At 35.7% G+C, this 20,723-nt stretch overlaps 2 protein-coding genes and 1 pseudogene across 4 annotated transcripts; 2 read left to right on the top strand and 1 right to left on the bottom strand.

The window, feature by feature from the left end:
* Positions 1-267: 267 nt before the first annotated feature.
* Positions 268-6,221, bottom strand: LOC118051934 (homeobox-leucine zipper protein HDG5). 3 transcript variants are annotated; one of them, XM_035062727.2, is made up of 12 exons: positions 6,025-6,221; positions 5,372-5,634; positions 5,089-5,255; positions 4,618-4,735; positions 3,934-4,116; positions 3,348-3,821; positions 3,052-3,150; positions 2,670-2,882; positions 2,316-2,484; positions 1,739-2,007; positions 1,540-1,635; positions 268-1,300 (listed from the first exon to the last, which is right to left on the bottom strand). In XM_035062727.2, the coding sequence occupies exons 2-12, from the start codon at positions 5,510-5,512 to the stop codon at positions 809-811; spliced, it is 2,421 nt and encodes an 806-aa protein (XP_034918618.1). In that variant the 5' UTR covers positions 5,513-5,634; positions 6,025-6,221; the 3' UTR covers positions 268-808. The 3 variants fall into 3 exon arrangements, with proteins under 3 accessions (XP_034918618.1, XP_034918617.1, XP_034918620.1); XM_035062726.2 differs by having other exon boundaries at positions 6,045-6,221; XM_035062729.2 differs by lacking the exon at positions 6,025-6,221 and adding an exon at positions 5,844-5,976.
* A 2,568-nt stretch (positions 6,222-8,789) lies between these two features.
* Positions 8,790-11,340, top strand: LOC118051935 (plastid lipid-associated protein 3, chloroplastic). The gene is made up of 3 exons (XM_035062730.2): positions 8,790-9,540; positions 10,401-10,596; positions 10,849-11,340. Exons 1-3 carry the CDS (start codon positions 8,927-8,929, stop codon positions 11,158-11,160), a joined length of 1,122 nt encoding a protein of 373 aa, XP_034918621.1. The 5' UTR covers positions 8,790-8,926; the 3' UTR covers positions 11,161-11,340.
* A 5,419-nt stretch (positions 11,341-16,759) lies between these two features.
* LOC118051936 (probable calcium-binding protein CML11) lies at positions 16,760-17,630 on the top strand (annotated as a pseudogene).
* Positions 17,631-20,723: the final 3,093 nt, after the last annotated feature.

Below are 20,723 nucleotides of genomic sequence, written 5' to 3'. Positions count from 1 at the left end.
AGTTCCAATCATATTTTAGTTTTATTTTATATTGATCACGAGTTTAAATTTTTTTTATAATTATTGAAAGTTTTATATAATTATTAATTTTAAAATTTATAAGATTAATTTAAGTAAATATAAGCCGATTGAAAAATTCATAATATATATATATATATATATATTCAATGAATTAATATACCGCATAGATAAAATTTATTTGCAAACAAAGAGACGAGCAAAAAGAGCAAGAGAGAAGGGATAAAATGGATAATTGCGAACAAATAGTAATTTAAAAATAAAAACTCCATTTAGTGGCATTAAATAGAAACAACATGAAATTAAGACGGACAAGCAGAAGTCAATACCCGAACCACCACCCTTGCTTCCTGGTGAGGCCTCGTCTTCATGACAGTACTAAAACAAAGCAAGGGTCACGTCGTGGTGCGCTCTTGACTCCCTCTATTTTCATCACACATATCATATACTACTACTTGTTTTTTTTCTTCTTCTTACACCCCCGTGCTTTCTCACATTTCACCCAATTATCTTCACTCCAGTCTTTTATTTACCAAATTACCACTGCTGCTGCTACTATTACAGTACGGTAACTTATTTGCAATCCTACCCTTTGCATTCCTGCTAATTACCTAAAGTCTCGCCTCTCTTTAATGAAAAACCAACCCCAATAGAGAGATTGGCAAAACTGATCCCTTGGTACCAGATGTCAAGTGCCGTAACTACCAGATTGCCCTTGGTGTAAGCCAGGGGTTTCTCTGGGAGAGGGATAGAGGAGGGCAGACTGGAGGTAATTTGCGCGGCAAAGACTCTAAACTTCTTTCGGTACTGCAGCTGGAGGCTCGATATTGCAAGAGCCTACAGCATTGCCGTTGTCAAGGCAGCTGCTAGTGGTGGTGATGGTGGTGGCCGTGGTGCTGCTAAGAGCAGCGGTGATTTGGTTCACTGTGTTGCACAGATGGTTGTTTATTGCAGTAACGCTGGAGAGGTTGAGCTTTGCAGATGGAATAGTGCTTGCAAGGACTTGGAGCCCCACAGTGAGTAGACAGCCTGAGTTGTTATGACCGTTTCCATCCTCGGAATTAGATGGCATTGAGTTGCCTTCACTGACAGCGCTGCTGGATTCTACTGGAACTATGACAAAACCTAGTGGAAGTAGAGGAATGCAGGATGGATCCTCGCCACTCATTGCCAGCTGAATTGACTCAACATCAACGGTGGTGTAGACAACAAGGCTGCCGGATTGATCAGTGCAACACTCTTGTAGCATGAGCTCTACATGCTGCGACGAGTTGCTTGCAACCTATACATACATGCATTTATATCATGGATTTTTCATTATATTTCGAGAGAATGCCAACAATGCTGTGCATGAATTGTTACAGAGCAGTAAGTATAGAGATTTAGTTCAACAGTATCTAATTACTTTTTATGTAAGTGGTAATAACAAATAGTAAGTTAAACAAAAAAGGAGAGAAATTAATGATGATGTAGAAGTACATGGTAACAAATTAATCACAGAGAAGGAAAGAAGAGTCTTACGTTGATGCGAAGAAGAGAAATGCAGTTTCCTGGATGAGAGCCATTGGCAATGTGAGCAACCTCATGCAAGGCATTCCCATTGGCAAGAACTTCCAGCTAGACAACACAAAACACAGGGACCCTTATAATAAACAATTTATTTTAATTGCTTAGAGTTCATAATCAATTATAAAAGACTTGTTATAGTGTCCACTAGAACCTGAGATCTGCGATGTTCATCCCTCAAGAGGTCAAAGACTTGGTAGTGAGGATAGGGCAGCCAAGTTGTGGATACTGCAGATAGAATGACCCCATTAGGCTGCCCAGGCTCAGTGATTTTCCTTGTGGTAATTCTAACAGTATCATCATATGAATCCGATAAACCGGTCCATGATTGGCCACTAGAAGAGCTGATATTCAGGCTAAATATTCTGATCATTCTCTGAGCCAGTCTCATCATATTCTTCCGTGCTTCAGGAGAGGGTATTACTGTGAATACATATATATACCAGGATTGGAAGCGTTAAAATTGATGGCAATTAAGCTGGTACAAGAACTAGTTGTAGCTATATAGAACATGGATGCATGCATTTTAGGATCAAGCAGCTCTTCTAATATGGTTATCACATAATAATAGATGAATCAAATAATTTTTTTTTCTTTTTCGTATGGGCATATATCAAACATATATTACAGTCGAAAAAAATTAATACAAGGTTTAGTGGAGCTCGATACTTGAGTTGATATTGTAAACTAATTATTTAATTGGAAATTATAATGGAATTGTAACCTCTTACCTCCTAGGTCAGAGATATTTCTAGCCATGAGACTAGCAACCCTCTCGCATTGTCTCTGTAAGACTGTTAACCAGCGATGTGCTCCAAATGCCATCCCACTATAGACATACTGGCTAAATATCTGATGGACAGGCTTCTCCTCTATCTCTGCATGTTCTATCCATGTCACCTGTGTAAGGATCGAAATGTGCAGGTCTCAAACATCAGCATATATTCAATTCTGAAGGCATGAGTTGAAGGAAAGAAATTTACTTAATTAATGGAGGTTCAAACTTATGAAAGTTTTCCATCCGACTCTCCTCCAAGAAACAAATAAAAGCATGAAAACATAGAATTGAGGCTAGTACTGTATACCCTTGAGTACCCATTGGGCATGTCTTGAATAACACAACCTGACGGATGTCTCTTATACAGGGTAAAGGACGGCTGGATGTTGTCGTGGAGTCTATCAAGGGGGAAATCGACAATGACCCAAGTGCCCTCCTCTACATTTTGATGGCAAAAGCGAAGAAAATACGTCTCCCGAGTTGGCACCAATGGGGAAAGAACTTGCAATTCAGCATACATCTGCTCGAATAACAAGTAAAAAAAATTAATCGATCTAGAAAACAAAAAAAAACAATGTTATATATATATATATTACAGAGTTTTCCTGTGTATAGTTTATAGAGTTCGAATTTAAACACTAGATAATGTGGGAGTTATTAAAAAATTGTAGCATCAAATGCATGCGTACCAGGTGAAGAGAACCACTTGCACCGGAAATGCCTGGTGTTATAACTTGAACAGTTTTTGCTCTAGCAACAATGGAGGGAAACAGCTCCATCCATTTATTCTGACATTTTATACAAAATCAAAATCAGCTTAAATTAGCTTTACAAATGAAAGCTAAAAAAGATATGGTAAGATGGTTAATGATTGAAAAATAATTATGTTCTAAATATATAATGTCTTACACATAAATTAAGAAAAGTGATTCAATAATTTTGTAAGGAGTTCAAAGGAATTCTTCTGAAATTTTGAGGGACTTACAGCATCCAGGAAAGCGCCAACCAAGGTTATGCTATTCATTATAACCACAGCACAATCACGAGTGGCTTCAGTCCTCGTCTCACTTGAATTCTGCTTGAGATTAGAAGGCCATGGAAACATTCTCCCGTGCTCTTCAAGATTAAGCACTTCCTTCCCATTTTCAATGTTTCTGATCCAAAGAGGCTCATTTGCATGAGACATCTTCACAAGTTCATCCATGGACGACAATGCAAGTTCCATCGCAAGACCTTTTCCCTCCTCCATTAATACCACACCAGCCTCAGGAAATGAAGATGGTTCTTCCAGCACAGGCATCGGCATCATGTCGGTGCAAGTGCCCAAATACTCTGGAAACGGCCTTGAATACATGTTCATATCCAAATCCAAGGAAGGGGGAACGAATGAAGGAACCGGTACCATTGAGTGGATTTGCCGGCCGCCATACCGTGAAGTAATACAGCAAACACGCTCCAACTGCACAACATTTTAATATAAATAAGATTCATCGATCAATGAATTTGAGATGAAAGTGCACATCTAATTGACTGCTACTGTTATTTTTGGTGCAACAATTGAAAATATATACCTCATCTCTAAGTCTTGCATTTTCAAGTCGAAGTTCCTCAAAAGGAATTGCTCCAAGCATGGCTTGGCCCCCACAATTGGGACACATAAGATTGCGTAACTCCGCTTGTAGCCTGTAATTATCATTCTTCAAGCTCTCATTTTCTGCCCTGAGTATAAGATTATCCGACCGGTCTTGCTGTGCCTATTAAATTCGATGTAGGTAACAAAAAATGTACACAAACATTAACAGTACTTACACTCATAGAAACCTAGCTAGTGAACTTACTTTGTCAATGTAACCCTAAATGCTACCCATATCGCATTGAAAGCTGTGCACTCTTTGGGAAGCAGATGTGCAGGTAAGGGTTTAATACATGTCCCAGAGGGATATTAATGGTGCCAGACTGTATATCTAGTAGATAATATATACGTGTATGTGAGACTGCAAGCGATGAGGCAGTCACCCAAAGTTATAAATGCGATCCTTTTGCTACAATGCTCATGATGATGGCTAGGTAAAAACGTTATCAACGGACGACGCGCCCTGTTGGGAATCGCGTTCACCATGTGTAAAAAAAGAAAAAGAAAAGCTCAACGGCTTCATTAAGAGTTGGGACATTTTAGGGTTACCATGAAAGTGAAAGATCTAAGAGAGAGAGAGAGAGAGATGAAGAGGGAAAAAAAGAGAGGTAATATGTTTTACCTTCATTTGGGTACGGCGGTTTTGGAACCAAAACTTAACTTGGCGTGGTTTTAGACCAAGTTCTTGGCTAAGTCTCATTCTTTGTTTGTCATCTGGGTGTGGACATTCTTTGAACATGCTGCAAAACCATGTGGTAAAAACGGGAAACTAATTTTGAATAAGATAGCTAAAAAAGGTTAGAGATAGAGTGATTAATTAATTTGCTTCCACTAGAAGTAATATTTTATGCAATGTGATTGTTTAAAACAGAATAACATGTGCTGATCACTGCATATGTCTAAATAAGAAGATTTTGCATGAAGATAGAAAATCAAGAGAGCGTGCTCTTTTGGGTTTTGACGAAATGATTTTGTTGACAGAGAATCCAAAGTAAAGAGGGTTCTGCGTGGCAATTTTGATGAGTAAGAGGCATATATTCATAAATATTTAAGAAAAATTAAAGAGATGTGCAAAAATAAATTAGTGACATACGCTTCCATTTCTTGGATCTGAGCTGCAGTGTGCCTATGGTAACGTTTCTTCTTTGGAGGTTGCTCACTGCTTTCTTGCTCGTTCCCTGACCTGTCCTCAAGTTGTTCACTGCCAGAACCACTTTCCATTTCCTCCTTCCCTCGCATGACTAGCCCATTTTCTTCTTTCTAAACCAAAGAAACCATATTGTACGAAATTTTCTTATTATTATCCCTGGGATTTTGCAGAGAAAACAAAAAAAATAAAAAGAAACAAGGAGATCAAAGAGTACTCTAGAGATTACAGGGATGATGGGAGAGAAAGTGTGAAAGGGCATGCTTGACATGAAGCTGAAGTTAGGGTTTCCGATCGGCGATGAGTAGAGGTTATCAGAAGAGACTACATTCCCTCCCATGCTTGACATAACTTGGCAATCACCAAACATATTTGCTTGGTTCTTTGAGATATATGTGAAGAGATGAAACCAAGTGTTTTTCTTTTCCAACTAGGTCTTGGTGTTGTTTACTTCTTCACTGGAATAAAAAGAGATGAACTTGAATATGGTGCCTGCATTACATAAAAGGAGAAAACTGCATAAAAAATTAAAGATCACTGTGATGGGGAAAAAAAATACAAATCCTTGTGCGAAAAACCTTAATCAAATCTAAACAAGGAGTTCAAAACACGGAGAACCTCACAGCAAGGACAAGAGATGTACGAGAACAATTAAAATCTTCTAAAAGAAGAATAAGAAAAGGTTGTAACGATTTTCTTACACCAAAACAACGAACTTATCCTATGACTTGAAGGAGAAAAAGAAGAAGAAGGTAAAATTCAAAGTACTGTAAAGTTCCAAAAACCACCATGAGAATCATGAGAATATATGTATATATTTATTGAGAAGCTGCAAAAAAAAAAAAAAATCAAACAAAGTTAAACGGAAAAGAAAATATTTACATAGTAGTGAGAATTAATACCAACAACAATGATATGTCGGTTGTGATCTATAGAATTTTTGGAATTGAAGGGTTTGAAAGAGAAAAAAAAGAAGAGAAATCTCTCCTTTTTTATTCAGGAAGCCCCACTCTCTCTCTATATATATCTCGTTCTTATTACTGCTAGCTAGTCTGCTACTATTCTCTCTCTCTCCCCATAATCTCTCTTTCTTTGTCATAAATTGCGCCCATTAATTCCTTTCACCGTGTATAAGGTTAAAACTGGGATTTTAATTTTTAGGGTTTGACAGAAACCGATAAAACACCAATTACTGATGGGCTCTCATGCGTTCCCCAAGGCTAAGAACCCTAAGTCAAACCTTTCCTCTTTTACAGTTTTACTGTCCCAATATTGACTCGCCAAATTTGTGAGCATGTCTGTCTTGTGATTGGTCCGTGTGTTACATTCGATCCGCGTTGTAGCGACTGGCAGTTTTGTACTTTTGTCTCATGGTAATTTTTAGGGCTTCTTTTTTACTTAAGGCTGGAAGACCGCAAGGGCTTGGATTGGGTTAAAAGAGTCGATGCACGGCTAGAGATGGCTAGAGACAGTGGAGGAAATGATAAAAGCATAAAAGCTAGTAGAAAAGTCAAAGAAGGGGTCAATAAATCATAGCCGTCAGTTTTGTGGGTCCATTAGAGATCTACATTTACGTGCCCGACTAATTCTCAGTGCTTTTTATATATTAATATTAAAATCAAAAAATTATTTTTTTCAAACAAAATCTTTTAATAATATTTTGCATAATACTAATAGTTATTTTTTAAAATATTTTTTATTTAATACTAAAATAAAGTAATTTTTTTATTTTTTAAAATTTTATTTTGAATATCAGTATACTAAAATAATTTTAAAAATAATTTAAAACAAAACAAAGCTATATTTTTTAAAAATATAGTAACACCCCAAAAAGGAAACTGCATTTAAGCATGGTTTCTAGCGTTATGGAAGAGGCTCGGGAGGGACCAGACCAGCCTTTATCTTTGGTCCAGGAATTAAACCCCCTTTTCTTCAAAGCACTTCATAATTATGATTTTTTTCTCTCGATCCTTTGTGGTATGATTTTCTTCTACGGACAATTTTCTTTTATGAAATCGGGAATTTGGGTGTCTCCCTCTTGGTACCATGCTTCTTTTTTCCGTCTTAAATGGACCTTTTTGTCCGAAAATATGGATTTTGGGAGGATAATGTTTGGAATAATATCCTGATTCGGTGAATTGAAGTTGTCCAGGAAATTAATTAGATTTGGTTCGTGTGCAATTTTAATGAAGGGATCTTTTTAATTTGTTTCTAAAATCTCTTTGGTATCATCATATATTCATCCTTTTGTGAAGGTCTCCTCTTAACCTAATATATCGTTATTAAGTAGCCGGTGGTTACTGCTAAGGTTATGCTACTGTTTAATATTATTGTGTTTCAAATAAAAACCGGGTAAATTTTATTTTTTTTTATTTAAATATTTATATATATATATATTAATTATTTTGATATATTACTATTAAAAATAATTTTTTTAAAAAAATATTATCAATATATTTACACTATTAAATACCTCATCATTCGTTTCAGAATCTTGTAGAATTAATCAAAATATATAAAAACCATTATTAAAAACAAAATACTGGGTCGGTGCAAGAAATATTTCAAATTAAAAAGCGTTTAGAAATGTAGTTATTGCCTTGTTGTACACGCGTCATTGACTCATTTCAAGGCTCCCACAATAAAGAGTTCGAAATGATGCTCGTACAAAGAGCGACAGGGTTCTCTAATTTATCTATCATTTTCTCTCCTTTTTTTTTTCTGTGACAAAAAACACTCGGTAAGTATACTCTATCTAGTTTTTGCATATTGTGAGGGGCCATTTTCTGATCTAATTTTTTAAAACAAGATGGATGTATTTACAAATCGATGAAAGAAAAAACATAAATAAATATATTTTAAAAAGTTATGAATGGTTAAATACTTATATGTGTTTTAAATTATGTGATAAATTATTTATTTTATAATTAAAAAAAATTTAAATTTTGATAGTATTTAAATTTTAAAATAATAATAATCGATGATGTTGTCTATACAAAAAATATGAGAGAAAATAATTTATTATTATAATAATATTTACATAATACATAATAAATTTTAAAATAATACATAATAAATATTAAAATCTCTTTAATATATTAGATTCTCAAATTTATCTATCATTTTCTTGTTTATTTTTTTAGAAAAAAACCTCGGTAAGTATACTCCATCTAATTTTGCATATTGAAAGGGTACATTTTATGATCTAATTTTAAACAAGAGGGACGTATTTACTTCCTTTTTTATAATCCAATTGAAAGAGATTTTTAAATGACAAGGTGATGAATAAATTACATACTTATCAATCAAACTAATTCTCCAAAAATACATTACATCCTCGTAATTAGCAATTCAATTAAAGTCATCTCTTGTTCCTAATTATGTGCTCATCAAATTACATCCACCGATCCATCTCGTGATAAACTACAGGATGATGATGAATACTCCGTTTACCAAATTGCTTCTATCATGACATAATCTCCAAGAATATTTTTTTATGCTTTTTAAAAAACAGTAATTGAACTGAAACATCATCTTCTTAAATTGAAAAAATAAATAAAATTGACCCACTTAAACATCATCTTCTTAAATTGAAAAAAAATTGACCCGGCAAAGCACGCTACATGGAGCCAAAATCCAACATAAACTAAAACGACATACTCAGACACTGGAATCGGCAAAATGTGAAAAACGCCAAAAATGAAAACAGATTTTTGATGTTCATGAGACTACAGAACGCCTTACTTCAAAATCACACCGACGCACCGAGACACGCGCACACAAAATGGCACTCCTCTACACCTCTTACTCCTTCCTCCTGTTCTCCCCCTCCTCTTCCAAAAAATCCAACAACCCACTCCCTCTTTCCAAAACCCCACCACTACCATCTCTCTCTTTCTTCCGTAAACCCCCTCAAACCCTCCGTTTCCTTACTCAAATTACTAAAAAACCCAAATTCCCGACCCTCCTCACACACATCTCCTCTTCCTCCTCTGACCCGACACCTGACTCGGATCCTGAACCAAACCCACCTCCGGTAGGTATCACTGACGAGTGGGGTGAGAAGGCAGAATCCGAACTCGAACCTGAATACCCGAAAGCTGCGGACTTGGATCCTGCGAGAAATGATGATGAGTGGGGTGGGGAATTTGTTGCCGTGGAAAATGGCAACGCAGCGCCACCGAGTTCCAGCAGTGATGTGGTCGTGGAGAAGGATGAGAGGGTTGAGGAGTTAAAGAGGAGTTTGGTAGATACGGTCTATGGTACTGATCTTGGGTTTCGGGCCAGCTCGGAAATTCGGGCTGAGGCTTTGGAGTTGGTTAATCAGTTGGAGGTTGTAAATCCAACTCCGGCACCTGTGGATGCTACTGGGGTGCTTGATGGCAAATGGGTTTTGGTGTAAGTTTGTTGGTTTTTTGAACTTGATCACTCTTTTGAGTTTCTGATCGTATCACGTGAATTTATTTGTGCTTGTCTTCTTATAAATGGTTAAAATAAAATTGGAATTTCTAGATGGAGAAGAGACAACTTTGAGATTTTAGGATCTATTTGTTTATTTATTTACTTTCGAGATTGAGGATTTAGTAGCTAAATTGTCAGGCTTTCATTTGAAAAATGAAATTGAATATCAAGACTTATTGATTGTTGTTTAAATGCTCAAATTCAATTTTGGCATTTTAATCAGGGTCACCATGAATTCAGTCCCTTGGGAGTTTGATTGAAGTTATAGAATAGGTTTTTCGATGGAAACAACTTAGTTGGGATTATCATGTTATGGGAAACTGGTTTCTGAAACTGTTGTGATGCTTGAAAGTCAAGTGATCAAATAGTCATTTGTACTTTATATTTAATGTTCCTGTTGACAAAATTATTGTTTGCTGCAAAATTAACCACAATAAGACCAGCTTGACCATTTGTAATGGAATCAATAGGAAGCATTGTCTAATGTTGGAAGTTCGCCGCATTAAATGCGTGTTCTTTTGGGCCTAAAACTATCAACATAAGACTGCTTTCTTTGCCACCCTTTATGTTGGCACATACCAAATGAAATGTATGAGGATTGCAATTCGGTGGAACTGCGGTTATGCTTCCAGAGCGTTTGTGAAAAATGCAGATTTTTGCTGGTGATTTAAGTTGCATGATGGAAAACACTGTAACAATCATCTTGGTGAATTGACAAATATTAGATCATTTTTTTGTCATTTACATTGTCTTTAAATATGAATTATTTTTATTTAATTTGGATTTATTATTGACAGGTATACTGCATTTTCAGAGCTGTTGCCACTTCTGGCAGCAGGTGCTACACCTTTCTTGAAAGTGAAAAGCATATCTCAAACAATTGATGCTAGCAGTCTATCTATAGTGAACTCAACCACATTGTCAGGCCCTTTTGCTACCTTCTCCTTTAGCGCATCTGCTACTTTTGAGTTTCGGACTCCTTCAAGAATACAGGTACCTCTTAAAAATGTTGAAACAATGTGGCTTTTTATGTAAAAAAAATTGGTAAGAAAACTAGAAAAATATAGTAATATAGCATCTTCTTAAGAAAGCAGAAAAAATGATTGCATTGGAAAGACACTGTTTTAGTTTAAGCTTTGTGGCCCCTCCTGTGAGGAGTTGGTTTCTCAAAATTTCTCCTTCAAACTTTCTGGCATAAGGATTTGACTAAACCTTACTAGTCTCCTCTACTTTCAATATGCTTAGGTGGAGTTTAAGGAAGGCGTGCTGCAACCTCCAGAGATAAATTCCAGCGTAGAACTCCCAGAAAATGTTGATCTTTTTGGGCAAAAGATCAATCTGTCTCCCATCCAGCAATCTCTTGGTCCTCTGCAGGAGGCAGCAGCAAATATTGGAAGAACCATTTCTGGCCAGCCACCGCTTAAGTTACCCATTCCAGGCAACCGAGCAAGCACCTGGCTTCTTATTACCTACCTTGATGAGGATCTCCAAATCTCAAGAGGGGATGGTGGACTTTTCATTCTTGCTAAAGAAGGAAGCCCTCTTCTAGAACTGTAGCCAGATGCATTCTGAAACCTGCAACGTGCTATCTATAATGTGGATGTACAATGTTTTCGAACCTTGTAGAACAGGGAATGGTTCAAATGGTGAATAAGATGCCTAGATCCATCAGAGGAAAAGAGAGAACTTTGAAACCCTTCCATTCCGATATAATTATAAGATTACACATTTTTTAAATGGGTTTTTTCTACTTGTAAAATTATAATTCCAAAGGAAGATATTAAAATGCAGGTGCTTGGTAACACCCTCTAGTTTTAAGAGATTTAAGATTGATGGAGTTGAAAATGGGCAGGCAGAACTCAAATGCAATGGTTGCCTATCTGTTCAATTTGTGTATAGGACTTTGGTTTTGATAAATGAAATCAAGATGTCAATTAACGCGGTAAAACACAAATTGCATCACACATTCATATAACTGAGTTAAGCTGGTGGAGAGTCCACCATGAGGCGTCTTTATAAAAGTTCTGCTAGCAAAACTTTATATACTTCGCTAAAACTCGCTCTTAGTTTTCTTGGTGGCAAAAAACACAGATGAATGGAACTATTTCTAAACTATGCATCAAATATTTCAACTGTAGTTTTGATACCCTTTGAAGTCTCCTCAACCATCTATCTAGACCTCACTTTGTATTCTTTGAGCAAATTGTACTCCACAAAGCTGCGAGGTAGGAAGCTAAGCTAAGCCACAGAAGAGGGAAGCAACTAACGTGTAATATACATCCGTTGAAAACAAAAAGATTTTCTCACAGAAAATTCAGTATGGAAAGACATACATAAATGAAAAATAGCAAATATTCTTTCGTAGCATCGTTTATCTGTCATTTTATCTACTACTGATTTCAGTTTCTTTCTTTATCAGATCACGCACAGGTGATTTGGCATTTAACTCCGTCAGTATAAAATTGAAAATTCTAATTTTTGTAGGTTGGTGAGATAAATGTTCTTCATACTACTGCATCATTGCGTTGTTCACGAGTAATGTAGATTTAAGATCCAATAAGAGGTATTGGGGTCAACTGATTTATAGATATTGGGGTATTTAGATATTATATAAAAATTAATTTTTAAAGTAATTTTTGTTTGAAAATTGTATTAAAATAATTTTTTTTATTTTTTAAAATTTATTTTTGACATTAGAACATCAAAAAAATACAAATAAAAAATATATATTAATTTAAAACAAAAAAAATTAAACTTTTGACAAAAAATAGGTTCAATTTCAATAACATAAGGGATTCTTCTGCTTTTAAATTGAAGAGTATGTATATATATATATGAAACATAATCATGTATGGATTTAATTGCAAAAAACTTTTTCAACATGAGGAATAAATTGCAATTTTAATAAAAATCAATTAGTAAATAAAAAATAACATGTAGATATTAAAATGACTTTTTTAAAAAAAATACAAGGATTAAAATAAAACTTGTCAAAACTTCCATTACATTCAAAAAGTTCTGTATCTAAAAAAATTAACGTAATGAATCTTACGTTACATCCCCTTTTTTTTATATTACATTACATTATATATCATATCAAATATTTGATAAAAATAGATTATGATGCTGAAAGCATGCACCAAAAAATTGTTCAGGTTGAGAAAATTGTAACTCGTTATTAATTAATAATTATTTAAATATTATAAGAGAATTAGATTTTTTTTATGATGATTTATTGTTTATGTGAATAGTAAAGTGTGTGTGTGTGTATTAATTGTTTTATGACAAATATGTGTCGTGGTTTTGTTGGTTAGCGTTGTATCATGCTAGAGATTGCAAGTTCAAGCGCTAGGGAGCGTAACTATAAAAATAAGGGATAGATGATATGGTAAGACACCCAGGCCAGGGCCAAGCACACCTAGCCTGCTACTGGTGAACTAAGCATCGGGCCTGCTCTGTTGTTCATTTCTTTTTCTTTTTCTTTTCTTTGGTTTTTTTTTTGCACTCCAAATGTTTTTTACAAAATCCATTTACTCTTTAGTTTTGAAAAGAATCTTAAATAATATTATAGACTTTTATTTAAATTTTAATAATTCCTTCCCAACTATTACATTTCTGATCTCAAAATAATAATATTAATAATAAATTGTTCATGAAAATTTAATTGAAGTTAATTTTTTTATATTTAAAATGTTTAAATATATTTTAAACATGATTTTATCACATTTATAATATTTTTAGTTTTCAATCATAAAAACACATAGACATTCTATTCTTGATTTTTTTTTTTTTTGATATCATAAATATATATATCAACAGAAACAATAATTCTAGTTAAAAATATTGTCCTGTATAAAATAAACAAGAAAATGCGTTAATATAAACATTTATATTTATGAAAAAATCAAAACATTTATATTTTTGGTTTTAATGACAATGTTAAAGAATTTACTGGACCCATAATTTTGTTTTTATGATTAGAAAAAATCTAGGTCTCCTTGTAGTGTAGCGTTGACATACAAACTAGTATTAACTAAATGATGATGTCGAAACAAATTTCTTATAGTTTACAGGCCCCGCACAAACATTGTGGTTAGATCAAAATTTTATTGAATGTATTGAATGGTATCTAGGTCGTTTTGAATTATTTGATATTTGTATTGAACCCAACCCAACGACTTAATCTTGAAGTCTCCTAATTTGACTCAATATCTAGCTTGAATTTAAATTTAAATCTTGTGAGAGTTTTCTTCACATGACTAAGTCAACTTGGTTAGTTCAAAGGCATCCCGATCAACCAATAAAAATTATATGAGGATAAAATTAAGAAAAACAGGAAAAAATTAATAGGAATAAAACATCTCAAGACAACTCCTTAGTTAGTTAATGTGAGAGTTATCCTGACAAGATCCAATTGACTTTGCCGATCTAAAAATAACTTAGCCGAATGGTAAAAAAAGAGAGAGGAAAAAACTGACACAAAAAAACCTCTTGACTTGGCTCCTTAACCCAGGTTAAAAATTAAATCATGTGAGAGTTTTCTTGATGTAACTCAATCAACTTAGCATGTCTAAAGGCATTCCGATCAACAAAAAAATTTATATAAAAACAAACCTCCTGACATGTTTTCTTATCTAAACCTAAGTTTAAAATTAAACCTTATGGGGGTTGTCTTTCGTGACCAAGTCAACTTGACTAATATAAAGGGATCCGGTCAATCGACAAAAAAGGTTTAAAGATGAAATTGAGAAGAAAAGATGAAATTTACCAAGGGGAAAGAAACTCCTAACTTGACTTCTTTGTTGAATTCAAATTTAAAATTAAACAATATGAGAGTTGTTTTAACATGATTCATACGACTTGACATATTCAAAGACAACAACCTAGCCAACAAAAATAAAAAAAAAAAACAAACCTAGCATAAAAATCCTCATGCCCCGACTCTTTACTTATATCAAGTTTAAAATTATACTATATAAAAATTATTTTAACATGTGATCATGTGGCCAATTCGAAAACAACTCATAGAATAAAATTGAGGGGGGGTGAAATTAAAATTAAAAACAAATGAGGGGAAATGAAAAAGAAGCGCTTCACCGCACTGTGCATAAAAGGATAAGAATAGTTTTTTCATGGATATTATAAAATTTCTCCATATAATGAGTGAAGCTACATGGTGATTTCTAAGTTTTTTTTAGTATAGAAGCAATTCGACCGTCATCCATTGTTTTTTGTCGTATTTTACGTACGAACATGTCTCGTAATTTAAAATTCCTTGTCCTGATAAGTAAGGTTGGATTCTTGCATTTGTCCTTTTAAAATCCACCGATTAACATTGTGCTATGAAAAAGTCATGCTCAAAACCAAATAATTTAGGACTGCACCAACATCACCGTCGTGAGTTCATGCCCCTCACATTCCTTCCGCATATCCTCCCTCCCTACATGCTTTATCCTTCGCCATAACCAAACCAAATTTTTTTCTTGTTTTTTTTATAAAATATTTTACTGGGAAATACTGTTTTATAATTTTTATGTTTGTTTTCAGAATATGTTTTTCTATTTTTGTTTACCATAAAAATATTTTATAAAAAAAATAGTTAATAAAAAATATTCTACAATCAACTTTTAAATTTAATTTATTTTTTAAAAAATATTTTCAACTCATTCAATTTCATAAAATATTTTACAAATAATAATATATGGTTATAATATCATTCAACTATTTCAAATACAATCTTTTTATCACAACCATATTTTATTTCACCTTATCACCATTTATTTAATCATTGCCATCATTATCTTACAACCACCACTATCTTACAACTACTTTATTACCGTCACTTTAATCACCACCACTATCATCTCATCACTACCACCATTTCATCATCACCTCATCATTGTCTCTTCCGTCATTATCATCATCATCTCACAATCTTCACCATCTCACGACCACCTTCTTCTCCTCATTCATCACCACATCTTCTTTATCATCATCCTTATTAATCTTCACCATCATCTCCTTCACAATAACCACGACCACCTCATTAACACCATTGTCATCTCATCATCACCTCTTCTTTCACTATCATAATAATCGTTTCATAATCATTCTCTCTATCACCAGCATCATCACTATCTCACCATCACTACACCACAACCCTCTCCACCATTACTATTGAAAAATATTTTTATAGAAAAATATTAAACATTAAAAAATATTATACATGATTTTATGATAAAAACATTTTATATTTCACATATAAAATATTTTTTATATTTGTAAAATATGTTTACTCAAAAATAAGAACCTTGGTGCAAATGCTTGACGGGTCCAAAATGCCAAATGGCAAAACATGATTTGTTTTCGTTCCTACTTATATGAAAACACCCCCACTTGGCTGGATTGGAAGAAGCATTGTTTTTCTCCTCTCTCTTTTTTTTTTTTTTTTTTTTTTTTAAAGGGTTGGTTGACAAAGTCATTGAGAAGGTGACTCTATAGCAAACAAGACGTGCACCAATCACGGAACTGGCGCCTCTTTTGCCGCTCTGGATTTCTTCTTTCCAAAAGCAAATAAATAGTTCATGGAGTATTTGAATTGTATTTGTAACCCACCATTTATTAAATCCATTATTTGTCTTTGGTGTTGGTGTTGACTCTGCATCAACTGAAACAAAATTACGAAAAAAGTCTTTAACATTGTTAACTACGTGTTCATCTTTTTAAGCACCACCGAAGTTTCTTAATCCTGGCTTCTTCCTTCGGGTGTCTGTTTTTGTTTCTCCTTTTCTCTTCAATATTGGATCCGATAATCGGGTTGGGGTTTGATCACTTGTAAATAGGAGAGATCCAAGCGAGAAAGAACGATTATCAAGGCAAATCTTGGATCTCTCAAATCTCTTTTTATTGGTCACGGAAAAAGAAGTCATCCATTCCCAGGAATTGTTGAGAAAGAGAGATATCTATATCTGATGATATATGCCACTGGGAGGATAGAAGTGAATCAATGTTGAAATGAAAGAAAAAGAAAGGTATGGTTCAAATTACTTATGTCAAGAGGCAGAGGTGAATGTTATTTTTATTTCAAACACAGAATTTTGTCATCCTGCAATTCCTTGCTCATACCTTAGTAGCGAAATATTATTGTTTTTTTGTTTGTTTCAAAATATTATCTAGTCTTATGTATCAGGACTGTTATTTGATCATATTGGCAAAGAATTAAATATAGAAACGGTAAAGAAAGTGAGTTGAAAGAAGGGAGTTTTTTTTTCTTCCTGTTAACAATATGAGCAACAAGCAACCAGATGTGAAGCTAGATGATGAGCAAATTTCTGAGCTACGGGAAATATTTCGTTCTTTTGATCGAAACAATGACGGAAGCTTAACGCAGCTTGAGTTAGGCTCACTCTTGCGGTCCTTAGGTCTAAAACCTAGTCCCGCTGACCAGCTTGAAACCACCCTTAATTCATAAGGCAGATACAAACAGCAACGGTTTAATTGAGTTCTCAGAGTTTGTGGCTCTGGTGGCACCAGAACTGCTACCGGAGAAGTCACCGTATAGCGAGGAGCAGCTAAAGCATCTGTTCAAGATGTTTGATAGAGACGGTAATGGGTTTATTACAGCAGCCGAGTTGGCACATTCGATGGCAAAACTTGGGCATGCTCTTACAGCAGAGGAATTGACAGGGATGATCAAGGAGGCAGACACTGACGGGGATGGAAGAATAAGTTTCCAGGAGTTTTCCCAGGCAATCACATCAGCTGCTTTTGATAATTCTTGGGTTTGAAGCCACTGGAGTTGCTTCTGTATGTTCTTGTTCTGCTTGGTTCATATCGCTTCTTAAATGCTAGTAAGCTCTTTTGGCAAAAAAGTCTTCTGGTTTGTATGGAACGCCTTGGAATGTTGTATTGTTGTTTACAGGTTGAATAATGTGATTCTCCTTGAAATGTCCCTTACCCTTTTTTTAACTCGGTAAATTTGAGCCAGGCACCCTGGAAATTAATCTAATTCAACAAACCAACAGAGTGAATTCCGGAATTTGTTTAGTTTTTAATTCTGGAAGAATGTATCAATCTCAGTGGGTACAGAGTACAGCTCTTGACACCTCTTTTTCTTTTCTTTTCTTCTCCACCGTAGCTCTTTATCAATGTGATTATTGACACTTTACCATGCAAAAAGGTAGTGCCATCTCTTTGAAGGTGTTGCTTTACAACTGCATTATATTCAGCAACTTTTGTTCTCATAAAATCTGAAACATATATGTAAGACCTAGCCAAATTATTTTTAACAATTTGATTGATGAAAATCCTACCTAACACAAAAAAAGATTTGTAGGAGTTTTGTGCTTTACATAGAAGCTTTCAACTTGCATAGAAAAAAAATGTTGAAGATGAGTAAGATGTCGATTTATGTTTTGTCTGATGCCAGGTTAAACAATGTTCCAAAACAGTTTTAAGCAGGTTAAACAGGTTTCCAGCACCCTCAGCGCAATACGGATCATGAAGGGCCGGATGATTCTGCCTACGAGTTTCTCTTTCAGAAAACGTACCAGTTGTTCCAGGCGAGTCAGAATAATGTATGCATTTTAATCTTGGGTCTCTCTTCTTGTCCCTTTGAGACGTGCTTGAGATTTTAGGTTTGAGATCTTCCCTTTCGTATGAATGTTGTGATTGTTGGCTCTTCAGGCATTCACTGGTGCATAATGATCAACGGGATCTCAGAAACCTTTTTTTTTTCCCTATCTTTTTTGAGAAATAGATATCCACTTTGAACATTAAATAACTCGCAGGTGTCTTCTCGAGTTTACTTCTGTGTATATTTGGATTGTGTTTTGACGAGTTCCAGAACTTGCCCGCAAACACAAACACCGAAGTTTTGAGTCTCAAAAACAAAAATTATACATAGAAAGTACATGATGCTATTTGACATGGGTCGGATTCAGAGATATATGCGGCTACTCATTACCTTTCGAAGTGACTTGTTCAAGTGCTGAAGAGATAATTGAGGACAAAATTGTATGCGTCAGCATCTCAAACACTAAATGTGATGGCTGCAAGTAAACAATAACCTTGGATGATAACCAAGAAAAGAACCCTTGTAGATGGTAGGATTGAATTTTCTTTTGATATTAGAGGAGAAAAGTCAAAACCAACAAAAACATGTGGTATGTTTTTAGAAGAAGAAAAACGTAATTAAAAAGAGTGTGGACAGTGCCTGTCTTCCGATCATATTGGAAAAACGGAAATCAGTCTCAACGTGTCTGTAAGCTGCCTAAATATACAGGCACACACGCACACAAACGCCCGAGGAAAAGACGAGGTGGTGGAGGGAAGGAAGCTTAAAAAATGCCCACGGATAGCCCAGAAAGTATATTAAGTGGAGATCAATATGCTGATTAAAGATAACAAAACCCAACTGCGCCTGTCTGCCTAACTCTATGCCCAGTGTTTGCAGTTGTTTATGCCTGTAAAAACAAAAATTTAATTCAAAATCCGAGACAGAGAGAGGGAGAGGGAGAATCCCTCTTTAGACAAGCAGGGTGTGATGGGACGGAAATCCGGGACCGTGATGTACTGATCTTTTGCTTATAGGAGGGATAAGCACACTGAGACACACATTATTTAACGTGGTTCGGCAAAATTGCCTACATCCACGGGATGAGGTTCATTTTATTTAGAGGATTAGAAGAAAGAATAACAACACATGGAGGAGGATCACATCCACTCAACTCCCATCTCTCATTGCTACATAGGGCAGCAGCTGCTGGTGGCAGCCCTTCTCTTTCTTTCTCTCTTCTTCTCTCTACATGTCTCACAACTCTCACGCTTTGCTCTTTAAGATCATGCCTCTTTTATAGGCATCAATGGCAGCTCTTCTTGCTCCTTTGTCATCAATGGTGGCTGCCAAACTCATCTCTTCTTCAACAAAGGTGGCTGCCAACTTCTTCTCTTCTTCAACAATGGTGGCTACCAAAGTCAAGGTTGGTGGTTGCCACCAACAAGCCTCCTTCTTTGACAATGTCAACATAATTGGCAATATTCCAACAATCACCCCCTTTGCCATTTATGTGGGCAATTGTCATCTTGCTTCTTCAGCACACGCTCTCTGGAGCGTTCTGAAATGAGCTCCTTTCATGGCTCTCACACCTTCTCTAAGGTGTCTCCGTTTGTCGTTATGCGACGGTCTAAACTAGGGCTCCTATCATGGCCCATAATTTGGCACATATAATTGGGTAAACATGTGCACCTTTTTCTTCTTCATCTCCATCGACCACCATCAAGACCTTCAGATGCCTCCTTGATCGGGCAATCTCTTCTTTAATATAATTCACCACTGTCATTTTTGGTCTCAAATCTCAAAGATCGGACCATACCATTGCATCCGGAATGATCAAATTAACTGGAAACATGTCTTGAATCGTCCAAATCGCACTTCAGACGGCTAAGATTTGATCAAAACAATTCTGGCCTCATCCACGGCTCAGATTCACTATCAGATCCGGTTGCACGTAGGATCAGCTACACTGGATCCTATCCCTCGGATCGCGGCTCGGCTCGGCTCCAACTCAGCTCGGCTCCACTCGGCTCAGCTTGGCTCGGCTCGCGGCTGATGACATGGTAGGTGGGTCCCGCTATGCTGACATGTTAGTTGACTAGTCAATTGACTTGCTGACTGTGTATGTGATGTCATCCTTGCATCATGCTTGACGTCATCCTTTGCATGGCACTGTGCATGATACGTCACTGTTCATGTCTACTGTTCACATGGGTCGGGTCAACTCATCCGGGTGAAGAAGACGCGTGGGGCGCCGTTGGCGCGCGTGGGTAGACGCTAGTTGCCGGAGAGTGATGGAGGAGTGCGGCCATGTCCGAACGTCCGATTTGACGCCGTTTTCACCAGTGGCTTCGTTTCGTCCTCCTCTACACGGTGGGATGGTCAAAACACAATTTTGACAACTTTCATTTTTCATGAGGCAAAGAAGATCAAACACCACTTTGTTAAACCAAAAAAGCTCTGATACCATTTGATGGGGCGGAATCCGGGACCGGTGATGTAACTGATCTTTGCTTTATAGGAGGGATAAGCACACTGAGACACAATATTTAACGTGGTTCGGCAA

Source organism: Populus alba, chromosome 3, assembly GCF_005239225.2.
Source record: "Populus alba chromosome 3, ASM523922v2, whole genome shotgun sequence".
Taxonomy (NCBI): Eukaryota; Viridiplantae; Streptophyta; class Magnoliopsida; order Malpighiales; family Salicaceae; genus Populus; species Populus alba.
The sequence above is the reverse complement of the archived record's forward strand: the minus strand, read 5'-3'. Positions and strand labels throughout refer to the sequence as shown.